General features: G+C 26.3%; 1 protein-coding gene across 2 annotated transcripts in view; it reads right to left on the bottom strand.

The window, feature by feature from the left end:
* Positions 1-2,487: 2,487 nt before the first annotated feature.
* Positions 2,488-13,722, bottom strand: part of LOC127287558 (titin-like) — a 39,861-nt gene continuing 28,626 nt past the window's right edge. Inside the window, exons 1-3 of one of the 2 annotated variants that reach the window (XM_051314550.1) lie at positions 12,647-12,835; positions 5,959-8,446; positions 2,488-3,455 (exon numbers count right to left, since the gene is read on the bottom strand). In XM_051314550.1, coding sequence (XP_051170507.1) covers positions 3,240-3,455; positions 5,959-8,436 — 2,694 coding nt within the window. In that variant the 5' untranslated portion in view covers positions 8,437-8,446; positions 12,647-12,835 and the 3' untranslated portion in view covers positions 2,488-3,239. Of the gene's footprint in view, positions 3,456-5,958; positions 8,447-12,646; positions 12,836-13,722 lie in introns of those variants that run through there. The other variant, XM_051314552.1, reaches the window with a different exon arrangement.

Below are 13,722 nucleotides of genomic sequence, written 5' to 3'. Positions count from 1 at the left end.
AAATATCGCGATTTGCAAAGGGTCTTTCGATTTCTCTGAAACTGGGGGAATTAATAGTCTTAGGTAAGATAGTTTAAACCTCCAAAGAATTTTTCAAAATTGTGCCCGCTACGACATTTTTAAAATGAGTGCATTATTTTTTGAAAACTATATTTTCGAAACTGTCAAATGGATTTTGATAAAAATTACAGACAATATAGCTAAATATAGGGGTGAGTGGGGAGTTGTGCCCAGGTGAAACGATTCTACGGAAACTACTCCACAGAAATTCCGTAAAAATTATATACGGAATTCCGCAATAATTTCCGCAAAATTTTTGAAAGAAGTTCTTTTGTAATTTTGCGAATTTTTTATAAGAATGACACACATAATCTCTATACAGAATTGCAAAAAATTTTTGTTTGAATTTCACAACTGTACACTGAAAAAAATTTAGCCGAAATCCTCAACTACCTTTAGTTAACTGACTTGAAAGTAGTAAAAGTAACTACTTTTTTGATTATTTTAACTATGTGCGTGTAGTCAATTTAATTATTTTTTATGGAGTTAAGAATTAGTAGTTAATTGTACTTAACAAAAGTAGTTAAATCAACTTTAAAAATTAGAACAATTACAAAATCTCCTTGACCCAACTAAATTCTTAGTTCTTTTAACTACTTCTTAATAGTCCATACAACTTTTTAAATTCAGTTAAGGACCTATTGAACTATGCAGGGTAGTTAAAAAGTAGTCAAATCTACTAGTTTTTTTATTCAGTGTATTTTTTACTGATTTTTTTGTAATTTTAAAATAACTGCTGGTGGATACACTGAAAAAAATTAGTCGAGAAATTCAACTACCGTTAGTTAGTTGACTGAAAAATAGTAAATTTCTTTTGGAAAACGTTTTATTGACCTCTCAAATAAGTTCGACTAGATATTAATTTAAATTCTATATTATATCCACCAGGAACATCATCGTCGACTAGTTTTCGTTATAGTAGCAGCAGTTATTTTAAAATCACAAAAAAATCAGCAAAAAATAAAGTTGTGGAATTTTATTGAAAATTTTGTGAAATTCTGTATGGAATTCTTCCAAAAAAATTCGCAAAATTACGAAAGGAATACTTTCAAAATTTTTGCGGAATTCCGTATGGAATTTCCGTGGAGTGATTTCCGTAGAATCGTTTCACCTGGGGTGCTCCAGGTTTTATTTTTCAATCAAAAGTATTAAATAAATTTTTTTTAACTATTCTATTATATAGAACTTTTAGTACACGTACAAACAAAACTTTTTGGCATGATCGATTAATTAAAATTCAAAACGGAAATAGAAATTTTGCTTGTTTTTCGAAAATACTGGTTTTATGACTTTTCAAAAACAGTGGGGAGTTTGTGCTCCACTGTTGAAAATTGAAGAAAAAAATATAATTTTTAGAATATTCTTTATTTAAATTATGAAATGTGAAAAAGTAAGATAACTTACATGAAATAAAGTAATTGATAAGATAATAAAAGATTAATTTTAGATAATTTAGATAAAATTAAATTATTTTAAAAATAATTGAATTAAACTAGGTAATTAATTTCATTTACAGTGAATACAGATGTAAAAAGTATCATTTCACTAAAGAACAATATTTAAATTGCATAAAACATTCTTATTATTCATAATTATTAATGACAGCTAATTTTTATTCATTAAACATTGTGATCACTTTGAAAATATTAGTGAAAATGACCTAAACATAAAAAGACAAAAAAAACTTTTATAACAAAATTTTAACTCACTATCTGTAAAGACACGAAAAAAGCTTCCAAAAATGACGGGTACCACTTAAAAAATTAGTTCTTAACGAGAAAAGAATATGCCAATAGTTGAAATTTGTCTTAATTGCCATAATAGAAAAATTAAGGTGGACCACGACTCCCCACTCTTCCATATGTAGTTTAATTTAATATTATATAACAAAAAGTTTTCAACCAAAAAAAGTAAAAAAATTGGTGCGCGCCTTTACAAAAAATGCAATATCTCGAAAACTATTAAAGTCTCCATAGTTTTCTTGGTCTTAAAATAAAGTTGAAATTATAAGGGATATTTTACTTTTTTTTAAAAAAAGAAACTCAAAAATCGGTCCCGTTTGAGTAAAAACGATACAAAAAAATTTTTTGACTTTTTTTGGGTTCAAATTCAAAATTTTTTTATATGTAACACTTCGAAAAAGTATGTTTTAAACAATAACATATTAAAATTTTATTAAGATCCGATTAATTGTTTTAGAATTTTTTTTTTTAATTTTTGGAACACCGTGTATATTTTCCACTGTAACATTAGTAATTAAAAAAATATCACAAATCTGCTAAAACCATCCCATTTCTTAGAAAATTTTCGATCGATTTAAAAAAAAATTGTTTTCATTGATCAATTTGAGTCTAAAGTACAGTCGATCAAAGTTACTGGATTAGGCTAGCCCAGTTAGTTTTTACGGAAAGTAGTAAATAGGTCAAATTTGATTTGAAATTATTTATTTATTTGAAAAAGGTAATGAAAAATATACATTTCTTTACAAGCACAAATAATATATTCCTCTAATAATTCTTCCTTCAAATTGTAATACTTATTTCCAAATGTATTTTTTTTCTTAAATTATTGTTGTTGACATACAATTAAAACACAGTAATTTTACGAATATTTTACCAATTAAAATTGCGTATTTAAAGTTGTAAACACAAGCATCTGTATACCTTTAAAACATTATTTTCAAAACATTGCAATATCTTTCAGACTTAAATCACTTCGTTCAGCAATTATATAATTTACAAAAGCTTTTAAAGTGTAATATAAATTATTTATTATAAAAAGCTTAAACTTAAGCAATTTTGATTTTATCATTTAGGAGATATTTATCGACTTAATAATTTCTATCTATAATAAACTTACATCATTCATAATAATTAGTAATATTAATTTGTCAAATTAATGCTTTTAACTAATGAACATTAATTAAAAGCATTAATTTTTCTACCTTTCTTTTTTTAAATAATTAACATAACACATATTTAAAAACTTACTCTTCATCAAGATCTTTTAAACAGTAATAAAACTATATAAATAATTATAATTCTGTGCAAATATGTACAGAAGCAAGATTTATTATAGAAATGAATCTCTGTTAATGTGGAGAACTTCATTGTGAATATAAAAATCGAAAAAGTTCCTTCAAATTTGCACAAAATATAAAGCTAGCTGAAGCTTCATTTTTATTCAACAATTAAGTCGAAATTATCAATTTCTTCAAAAGTTTTGTTAATTCCTTTCGCCCATTCATTAAGTTTCTTGTTTTCTTTTTTAGATTTCTTGGTTTGTTTCTTTACTTTTTCCTTTAATTCATTCCTATTTTCGTCGTCCTCATCACTTTCTTCAGAGAACGTGCTGCACATTGTATGTCTTTTACGTTTATAGGTAGATTTTGCAGGCTGTAATAAATAATAATTAATTATTTGTTTCGTTTAAATTATATTGTTTCATCAAATTATTAATTACTAGCAAAATTAAACGCGCCAAATTGAGTATTTAATTGTTTGTTATAAAGAAATTAAAGATTAATATTATCAATAATAATTTAATTTATTAGAATATTATTACATATTAAATGATAATAATGAAAATTATATGTTTACAGGCCTCGGATTATACGACTTTTTCCGACTTTTTATAAAATACGACTTTTATCGACTTATTTTAATAAAATGCGACATTTTTTTTTTACATTTGAAAAAAAATGTAAATAAAATACATTTTTTTAGTATAAAATGTAGATCTTCTTCAGATCTTCTTCAATTCAATTATTTAACAAATTTTGAACTAAAATGATTCTTCACTAAATTCATTATTTTTAATAATTTTAATGAAATACATCACAAATTCAATTATATCAAAATTATTTTTCAATTAAAATTTTTTGAAATTTAACAATTGTTTATAATTTAAAAAAAATATATCACAATAAAATTGCATTATTTTTTAAAAATTTCAATTCAAAATAAACTAAAATTCAATTATTACCCGAAATTTTAATTCAAAATCAATTAAAAATCCAATAATTATCCAAAATTTTCAATTTAAAATTTAATTATTTACCAAGTTTTCAATTTAAAATGAAATAAAATTCAATTATTTTCTAAAATTTCTATTTTAAATATTGTAAATTTGATTACTTTTTAAATATTACATCCGCAAATTAATAAGTGAAAAATTAAGTGATAACCTCTGATCCCTTCTAGAGGCGAAAATTTAATTTCTCAAATTTCGCTAATAAAAATTATTTTTCACTGACTTCTCTAACTTACAGACCTCGGATCAACTTTAAGGTGAAAAAAATGTTGTTTTAGTCGGTTTATATTTAAAAAAAGCGGAAAAAGTCGATTTTTTATTTTAATTAAATTTAATTAGTTAATAAGTACTTTACTTTAAATAATATTAACTTTATTAGATATTAAATCCATATTATTAATTCCATAATAAGAATAATTCTATAGGAATATTATCAAGAAAATTTATTTCGCATATTTCAGAATCGAAGACGTAAATATTTTAAATTTTAATTAAATTAGACAAATTAAAAAAAAATTCTGTTAACATTTTAGAGTTTTTATTTGTAACTTTTTAAAATAATTGAATTTTTTAAAAAAATATTAAAATTATATTAAAAATAATTAAACTTTCGAATAGCTAAAGTTGAAATTTTTAAAAATAAATAAATTTCAAAACATTTTGTTAAATTTCAGAAAATAATTAAATTTTACAGAATTGGAAATTATTAAATAATTTTAAATAACATTTTTTAAAAGTATTTGAATTTTTAAAGATTTACAATTCAGATTTTTGAAATTAATTGAACTGCAAGTGATTATTAATTAAAATTTTTGTCGATTTCTGTTGATGAAGAATTTATTAGAAATTACAGACAAAAATTGAATTTCAAAAGTTTTTAATTGAAAAATGCTTTCAAATAATTGAAGAATTTTAAAGAATATTATAAAAATCATTAAATTTTGGAGGAGTTACAGTTGACATTTTTAGAAATATTTAAATTTTTTATTTAATTAAATTCAACTGATTTTGAATTTTTTTTTTTTTGTGATTTCTGTTGACTGAAGAATTTGATTCAAAATTAAAGACAAAAATTAAAAAACTTAAAAAATTTTTTAATTGAAAAATGCTTTCAGATAATTGAATTTTCGAAGAATATTATAAAAATCATTAAAAATAATTGAATTTCAAAAGAGTTATAATTTAATTTATTTATTAAATTTCAAAAAGTTTTAGATGAAAAAATTTAAAAATAATAAATTTTAAAAGGTTTTAAATTGAAATTTTTGTGAATTTTATTTGATTTTTTTAAATTGCAAATAATTGTTGAATTTCATAAAATTTTTAATTGAAAAATAATTTAAGATAATTGAATTTACTCTCTAAATCTGAATTAGTAAAAATGTTTACTAATTTAAATTAGTGACTCACTTTTTGCTTTAAAATTAGTGAAATTTTACTAATTCAGAAGCAAAAAGTGAGTCACTAATTCAAATTAGTAAACATTTTTACTAATTCAGATTTAGAGAGTATGAAGAATTTCATTAAAATTATTAAAAATAATTAATTTAGAGAAAAATTTTTGTTAAAAATTTGTTAAATAATTTAAATAAAGAAGATTTGAAGAAGATCTGCATTGTATACTAAAAAAGATGTATTTTTTAAAAAAATTTTGTAAAAATGTAAAAAGAAGTCGAAAAAGTCGTCTAATCCAAGACTTGACATTGCCTAGTTATTAGAATTAAAAAAAATTAATTTCTATTAATTTGGTAAATATGAAAATAATAAGAATAGAATATCTATAAAGAGAAATTTTTTGTAGTTAAAACAAAACTGATTTTTGTTGAATTTTTTGATTAAAAATAAAAGTAATAATGTCAAACTTACAGTGGCGAAGCGAGTTGGTGGTTCAATGTCTACAAACAGAGGCACGACACTACAGTCCTGTTTGTTATCATCTTTTTCATTTGTTTGCTCCTTTAATAGATCAAATGTATCAGAGAAATCAATTATCTCATTTTCTTCATCTTTCTTTGAAGTTTCTTTTACTGATTCTTCAACAAATTCTTCTTCACGTTTATCTTTCTCTTGATTAATTTGCTTCTTATTTTCATCATTATTTTCATCTTTCTTTACTCGACGTGCGTGCAGCGTTCTCAATACCTCTTTTGCAGAAAATCTCACAGGTCTTTTGGATTCAGACTCTTGCCTTGGTCTGACATTTCCCTTCTTCTCCCGAAGTATTCCTTTCAGAACAATGGGTTTTTCATTTTGACACACAATCGAAGATGCATCAAAATCGTCATCAAATCCAAAGGCGTTCTCAATGTCCGTCTGGGAAGATTTCTTCAGAAATTTGCCATTAATTGGAGTGGAATGAACGTCATCAAAAATTCCATGTGGCGTTCGAATTTCCGTTCTTTCGGGCGCGTCGTCCAGACTTAAGAAATTATTTAAATTCGTTTGCCGCAAGATCTTCAGTTCGCGGAGTGGTTGTTTCTGCAATCCTGAAGGTCCAGGCTGTGGTTCGAAAACTGGCGTTGCCAAAGTGCCCTTCTTTTTTGGAGACTTTTGAGGACTGTGACAATTTGGTGCCGCATTTTCCTTGTCCTCGACATCATCAGAAATTGAATTTTGAATAGAAGCACCGACAGGACTTGGCACATGAGGAATTTCAGGCAATCTACTTTCATCTGTGTTCAAATTCACTGGGGTTAAATTATCGACGGCACTCGTCGATTTGTCGTTGGTAATTTTCTCTTCTTCTGGTTTGACAAGAACGGTCCTTCTTGCCAATAAACCAGCAGGTTTGATTTGAGGAGTACTTTGAACTAAACTGCAAACACGAGAAAAATTCCCCGTCTGAGGAAGTCGCCACGGAGTTGAGAAGTCTACATTTTCTGCGACTCTTGCAATTGGGGACATCGTTTTCGAGAGGAGAGAATGATCCGCCATGTTCGGTTGCATCATAGACATTGCACGGAAATTTTGAGTCACTCTGAAGGGTCTGAATTCTTTTGCTGCTTGAGGCACAAAAGACACTTTATTCTTAGGCTCAACGACCTCGATGGAAACCAACTTTGGTTTCTGATGGATCTGAGGAAGCTCGTGAGAATTTGGTTCTATTTCAACCTGGGGAGCCGAGTCCAAAGTGCACTGTACTTTCAAAGTTGGATCAGCAGATTTTTTAACAACTGATTTTGGTGATTTATTTTTATTTGATTTGAAGAATTTTACAGTTTTCTTCAATCGCTTAGGAGGCTTCTTCTTGATACCTTTCTTCCGTTTCTTTGGATTCTCCTCAAACGATAAATCGCTGTCCGAAATCTCATAAACGTCTTTATCTTTAGTTTTTGTCTCTGAAAATTGGATAGTTTTCCAGATAGGAACTTTCTTCTCACTAGTACTGGATATTTTTTCAATAACAACCATGCTGTTACGACTTCTTGGAGATAAAACCAATTTACTCTTTTCACAATAATTCTTCACATCCTGACGAGGACGTAATGTTTTTTTCTTACTTGGAGTAATTTCTTCAGGAACAACAGGTAAACTAAATGAACTTTCATCTAAAGGTGGTTTCTTTACAATTTTTCTTTTTCTTGTACGATCTTTAATTGACAAAGTGAAAAACTTTTTCTTTTTTGGAACCACGTCTTTTTCCTTTGAAACATCTTCTTTATCCTCTTCTTTATCTTTCACATCCTCATTATCGGATTTTTTCTTTTTCTCCTCTGTGTCACTTGCATTATCTTTTCCCACTAATAACTTTCCACTTCTTGTTCTTAAGCCTCCTTTTGTCGTCGCTTCAGTTTCTTTTTGTTCCAAATTCTGCTGCGACAATTGTTTCTCCTCTAAATTCGATTTATCTGTTGATTTTGTGTGCTCTTGTAAATTTTCTACCTTCTCAGATCTCAATTTCGCCCTGGCAGTTAATTCCTTATCCACAGGAAGAACAACAGTCTCAAGTTTCGTGTTTGATGACTTTTGCTTAGCCAGAGGAACAATAACAGGAGGATCTGAACTTTCATTTGTTCTGTCTCGAAAAACGGGAGATTTCACGTTCAACACAGCTTTTTTATTGTCAGTGTCTTGTTTCAAGATCTTCAAACTCAATAGACGATTACTGGTTTTTGTTTTTTCTGTTTCTTGGGATTTTTTATTTTGCGGAACAATGTTTTCATCTTGTTCTTGTATTTTTTTCGAAGATCGGGTATTCTTGACTTTTGTTGATTGTTTAGAAATGACAACTCGCGAATTCTGATTTGAATCAGTTGACAAAACATTGCCGGGTTTGCGTTTCTTTATTTTATCCTCAGAATTCTCTTTCAATGGCGGAAGCCTTTTTCTTAAAAGTCGTGACATTTTTTACAATCTGAAACAAATCGAATCAGTGTGACTGTCAAAAATTATCATAATCATTTGAGAACACACAAGGCGTAGTAATGAAATTAAAAAATTTAGAAATTAAAACGGAAAATAGAGTTAAGAATATTTAAAATTACTTTAATTATTGTCCCTCATATTTTTTTAAAAAGTCAGTTGTACACATGATAATAAATTCAAACATTAAAAAAGACAATTAGAGAAGTTATATTAAAAACATAAAAATTGCATAAAAAATGTAAATTCTTTTCAAAGTAATACAATTTGAAAATGATATTGAAACGGGAATTAAATCATTCTCGGTATTTGAAACGCGGTAAATGTACTGAAAGAAAATTTATTTGATTCAAATAATCGGTTACTTAAATATTATCAAATAAATTTCAACTATTGGCATATTCTTTTCTCGTTAAGACCTCACTTTTAATTTGGTACCCGTCATCTTTGGAAGCATTTTTCGTGTCTTTACAGATAGTGTTAAATTTTTTTTTTCTAAAAGTATTTTTGTCTCTTTATGTTTAGGTCACTTCCACTAATTTTTTCAAAATGATAACAATGTTTAATGCATAAAAATTAGCTGTCATTAATAACTTTTGAAGTATTAAAAAAAAATTCGCATAAACATTCGATGTATTAATTATTCCTAGACTATTTTGAAAATGTAGAAAATGGGGAGTTGTGCCTCACATTATATTTAACAGTTTTTAATCCTAATGCGCACTCTATTTTTATTTCGCATTATTTATGAATAATTAGAATGTTTTATGCAATTTAAATATTGTTCTTTAGTGAAATGATACTTTTTACATCTGTATTCACTGTAAATGAAATTAATTACCTAGTTTAATTCAATTATTTTTGAAATAATTTTATTTTATCTAAATTATCTAAAATTAATCTTTTATTATCTTATCTATTACTTTACTTTATGTAAGTTATCTTACTTTTTCACATTTCATACTTTAAATAAAGAATATTCTAAAAATTATATTTTTTTCTTCAATTTTCAACAGTGGAGCACAAACTCCCCACTGTTTTTGAAAAGTTATAAAAACAGTATTTTCAAAAAAAAGCAAAATTTCTATTTCCGTTTTGAATTTTAATTAATCCATCATGCCAAAAAGTTTTGTTTGTACGTGTACTAAAAGTTCTATATAAAATAATAGTAAAAAAAAAAAAATTTATATAATAGTTTTGATCGAAAAACAAAACCCGGAGCACAACTCCTCACACTCCCCTATTTATTTGCATTAAATAATTATTAGTTGAATCAATCAAATAGTATTTGTTTGAAATACAGTTTATTTAATTCAAATAAAAATTATTTGGTATAAATAAATATTTATTTGAAGTCAAGTAACGGATTAAGATTTTTTTTTCTCAAAAGTTTTAAAATATAATAATTTATGATCTTAAAAAATATTAATATTTTCCTTCTATAGAGGGTGCTTTATCCAAACTTTAAAATTGCTTTGAAATTTGGCTGCTACCATAACTAGAAAACCGATTTCAATAATTCTTGCTGCATTTTGTCTTCTGTAAAATTTTTTTTAACGAGTAAACCTCTAATATACCAATCATATTTATTTTTATGCTTTCTGTGAATGATTTAATGTCAAAAAAATGTTTTGAGTAATTCGAGGTTTAGCCGCTAAAAAAAAGTACCACTGAAGAGAATGCAACAATAATTTTTGAAATCAGTCAATCAGTTTTTGAGTTATGGTATATTTAATATACATTTACTTTCAATTTAATACACTTTATGTTACATTTATTGTAAAGTGTATTAAATTGAATGTAAATGTATATTAAATTTAATGAAACTGTATATTAAATTTCAGTTCTAGTATTGCATATTTGCTTCATATTCAATATATGGGGCATTCTATGGGAAATTTTCATTGAAAATTTTTTTTTGTCCGAAACATTTTTTTTCGAAATCTATATGAAAAATAAGGAAATACGTATTTTTTTTATTTTTTTATTTGATGAAAATGAAGGAAGTTATGAGTTTTTGAAATTTAACGTCAACGAAGAAAGAGTATTTTGGAACATTTTTTAATCTATTGTACTAAGAAATTAAAAATTATGCTATATATGAAATTTGTTCATTTTTTCTCAAATTTTTCTAATATGTGCTCAAAAATAACGTACCTATAACAGAAGCAACAAAAAAGTTGAAATTAAACTTATAAAGTGAGTTTTCTCAAAAGAGACACTTTCGATTTTTAATTTTTTTTTTTTTGCATTACAATCTCTGATGATTGAAGAATTTTTTCTCCTATCTGCGAAAGTGGTATTTTTAGTTTTTAAATTATTATTTATAATTTTTTTAGTACGGCTCACAGAATTTAAGCATTTTTTCTACAAATATAACCTTTTTCCATTAACATTCATTTGTTTTTTTTTAATTTTCATTAAAAAATACTAAAAATCGTTGCGTCAAGCTTAAAAATTGTAAATAGTAATTTAAAAACTAAAAGTACCACTTTCGCAGATAGGGGAAAAAATTCTTCAGTCATTAAAGATTGTAATGCAAAAAAAATTAAAAATCGAAAGTGTCTCTTTTGAGAAAACTCACTTTATAAGTTTAATTTCAACTTTTTTGTTGCTTCTGTTATAGGTACGTTATTTTTGAGCACATATTTGAAAAATTTGAGAAAAAATGAACAAATTTCATATATAGCATAATTTTTAATTTCTTAGTACAATATAGATTAAAAAATGTTCCAAAAACACACTTTCTTCGTTGACGTTAAATTTCAAAAAATCATAACTTCCTTCATTTTCATCAAATAAAAAAATAAAAAAATACATATTTCCTTATTTTTCATATAGATTTCGAAAAAAAAAATGTTTCGGACAAAAAAAATTTTCAATGAAAATTTCCCATAGAATGCCCCATATTAAATTTAATACAGATTTTGCTAATAGTGTAAATTTTAAAATAGTTTTCTTTTTTCGGCTAAAATGTATTACACTAATACACTAATTAAAACGTTTTTTACTAACTGAAACAATAATAAAGTAGAGAAGTTTGTGCTAATTAAAATAAAAAAATATTCTGATGGCGTACAGAACAAAAATATTTTTTAATGCGATTTAAAAAATTAAAAAAATTTCGAGCAAAATTATTCTTTTATGCTTTAGCTGAATGTTTCTATCTCTATTTATGACCTAAAAAAACCAACGTTCATATGGATTTATATAGATGAATAAAAAGTTACCCTTTCCCATACTGTTTAAACAAACTAAAAATGTTCTATTTCTTTAAAAAACTATGTTGACTAAGACCATTTAAGGTTTTTCTTTTATTTACTTTAATTTAATAAATTAATTAAATTCCAGTTAATTTTGTTACACTATGGTAGACCAGTAGATGCATAGAACATATGGAAATTTAAAATGAATTTTATAAAAAAAAAAAAATGTAAAATTTGGAACATCTAGTACACCCTACCATGGATATTTAATTCATGAGCAATTAACCTTGAAGATTGTCTCGATTTTAATCACGTTAAAAAATTTTATTCAGTAAATTCAGTTATTTAATAATTAAAATTTTAGTTTAAATGAAAATGTAGGATAAAGAGAATTTTTAGAAAGTTTACACTATACCAGAAATGTAAGAAACGCAACAAACTTCAGACTGTTTTGTCAATAGGTTGACCCTACTACAATTATAAAGATATTTATTTCTTAAATTACAGTTACTCACAAATTATTTTTTTTTGTCTATAGCTACATTCAATTATAATTATTATTTAACACTGTCATGATAATCGGAAAGTTTAATATTCTTTTACACAAAAATATTTAGGCAAAATAAATATCATTAAATTACTGAGTTTTAAAAAATAGCTTTATGTTGCAATCGAAAAAATTCAATTTTGTCCTAAATCTTTTATAGTTACAGAAGGTTAAAACAAAATTTTTTAAAAGTCTGTCAATAACGAAATTTGGTTATTTTAAAAATTAAAATCGACTTACTGAACGAAAAATTCAATTAATTTAATCTATTTTAGAGATACTTTGATTATGCCAATAAATTTGAGATTAGATTCTTTTTTTTTATTATAAAAAATGTTTGTTTAGAAACTTGAATATTCAAACAGAACAATAACGAACATACGCATATAACCTCTATGTAAATAAACGCGATTTCATGTAAAAGTAAAAAAGATCTTACCTTGTATTATGTATCAATTGCAAATTAGATGCGTTAAACCACTTTATAAACGTAAATATTCAAGCTGCACAATTTATTTAATACACAACTTTTGAAAAATTTCATTGTTTATTTGCTCTATATCGTTTGTCTAATATTTTCTGTTATGCGTTTGCGCCATTTCATGTAATGCTAAGATTACTTCACACGACAAAAATTTCTACAAAATCTCGGTGGTGGAAGTGTCACGTATTTCAAGGCAGACGGTAGAGAGCGCAACAATCTAAAGGAGCGGTCACAGCTAAGTCTGCACTGGCCACGCATGCAGAACAATAATATATGACTATTCTTCTCGTACTAATTCTTCCGCTTACGATTGCGATTACGGTTAAGGCCTTTCTCCAATTGGTTCCTAAATGTTTGCGTTGCGTGACTGACGCGTTGGTTCGCAAGCGCAGTGATGTCATCAAAGCATTGATACCAATTGCAAACAAAAAATTTGGTTTATAATTTTAAGACACTGAATTTTTTAATTACAAATATTAAATGCCGTCGAGAAACATTTGCAGTTAAAATTGTAAAGTTGGAAAACAGTGGTAAAGAGGAACATAAACCAAACTTTTTAATCGCGATTGGTATCAATGCTTTGATGACGTCACTGCGCTTGCGAACCAACGCGTCAGTCACGCAACGCAAACATTTAGGAACATATTGGAGAAAGGCCTTTACGTTTCTATGGTAACGTATAAGTGTGAGAGAAATGAAAAATGTTTTAATTTCTCTCACTCTTATATGTAACCATGACAACCCTACTTACAAGTAGATAGATGAACTGTGACCGTATGTATTTTAAGGCCTAAGCACAACTGAGTTGGGTACACAAGTCGAATACGGGATATGTAAGTTCCCGCAACCGTCTTTAATTGTTCGTTGAAAAACGGTTGCGCGAAACATTGGCGGAACCTTTTTTTTCAACGCACAATTAAGCAGCGTCTACAATAAGCGCGTCGGACGTGTACGCGAACTTGTACCAATATATAATACTGTATTATACATTCGGGGGCGGTCAGGCTCGAGGATTAGATAGAATCCTCAGA

Source organism: Leptopilina boulardi, unplaced genomic scaffold (genome assembly GCF_019393585.1).
Source record: "Leptopilina boulardi isolate dan_hultmark-lab unplaced genomic scaffold, ZJU_Lbou_2.1 LbouV2_371, whole genome shotgun sequence".
NCBI lineage: Eukaryota > Metazoa > Arthropoda > Insecta > Hymenoptera > Figitidae > Leptopilina > Leptopilina boulardi.
The sequence above is the reverse complement of the archived record's forward strand: the minus strand, read 5'-3'. Positions and strand labels throughout refer to the sequence as shown.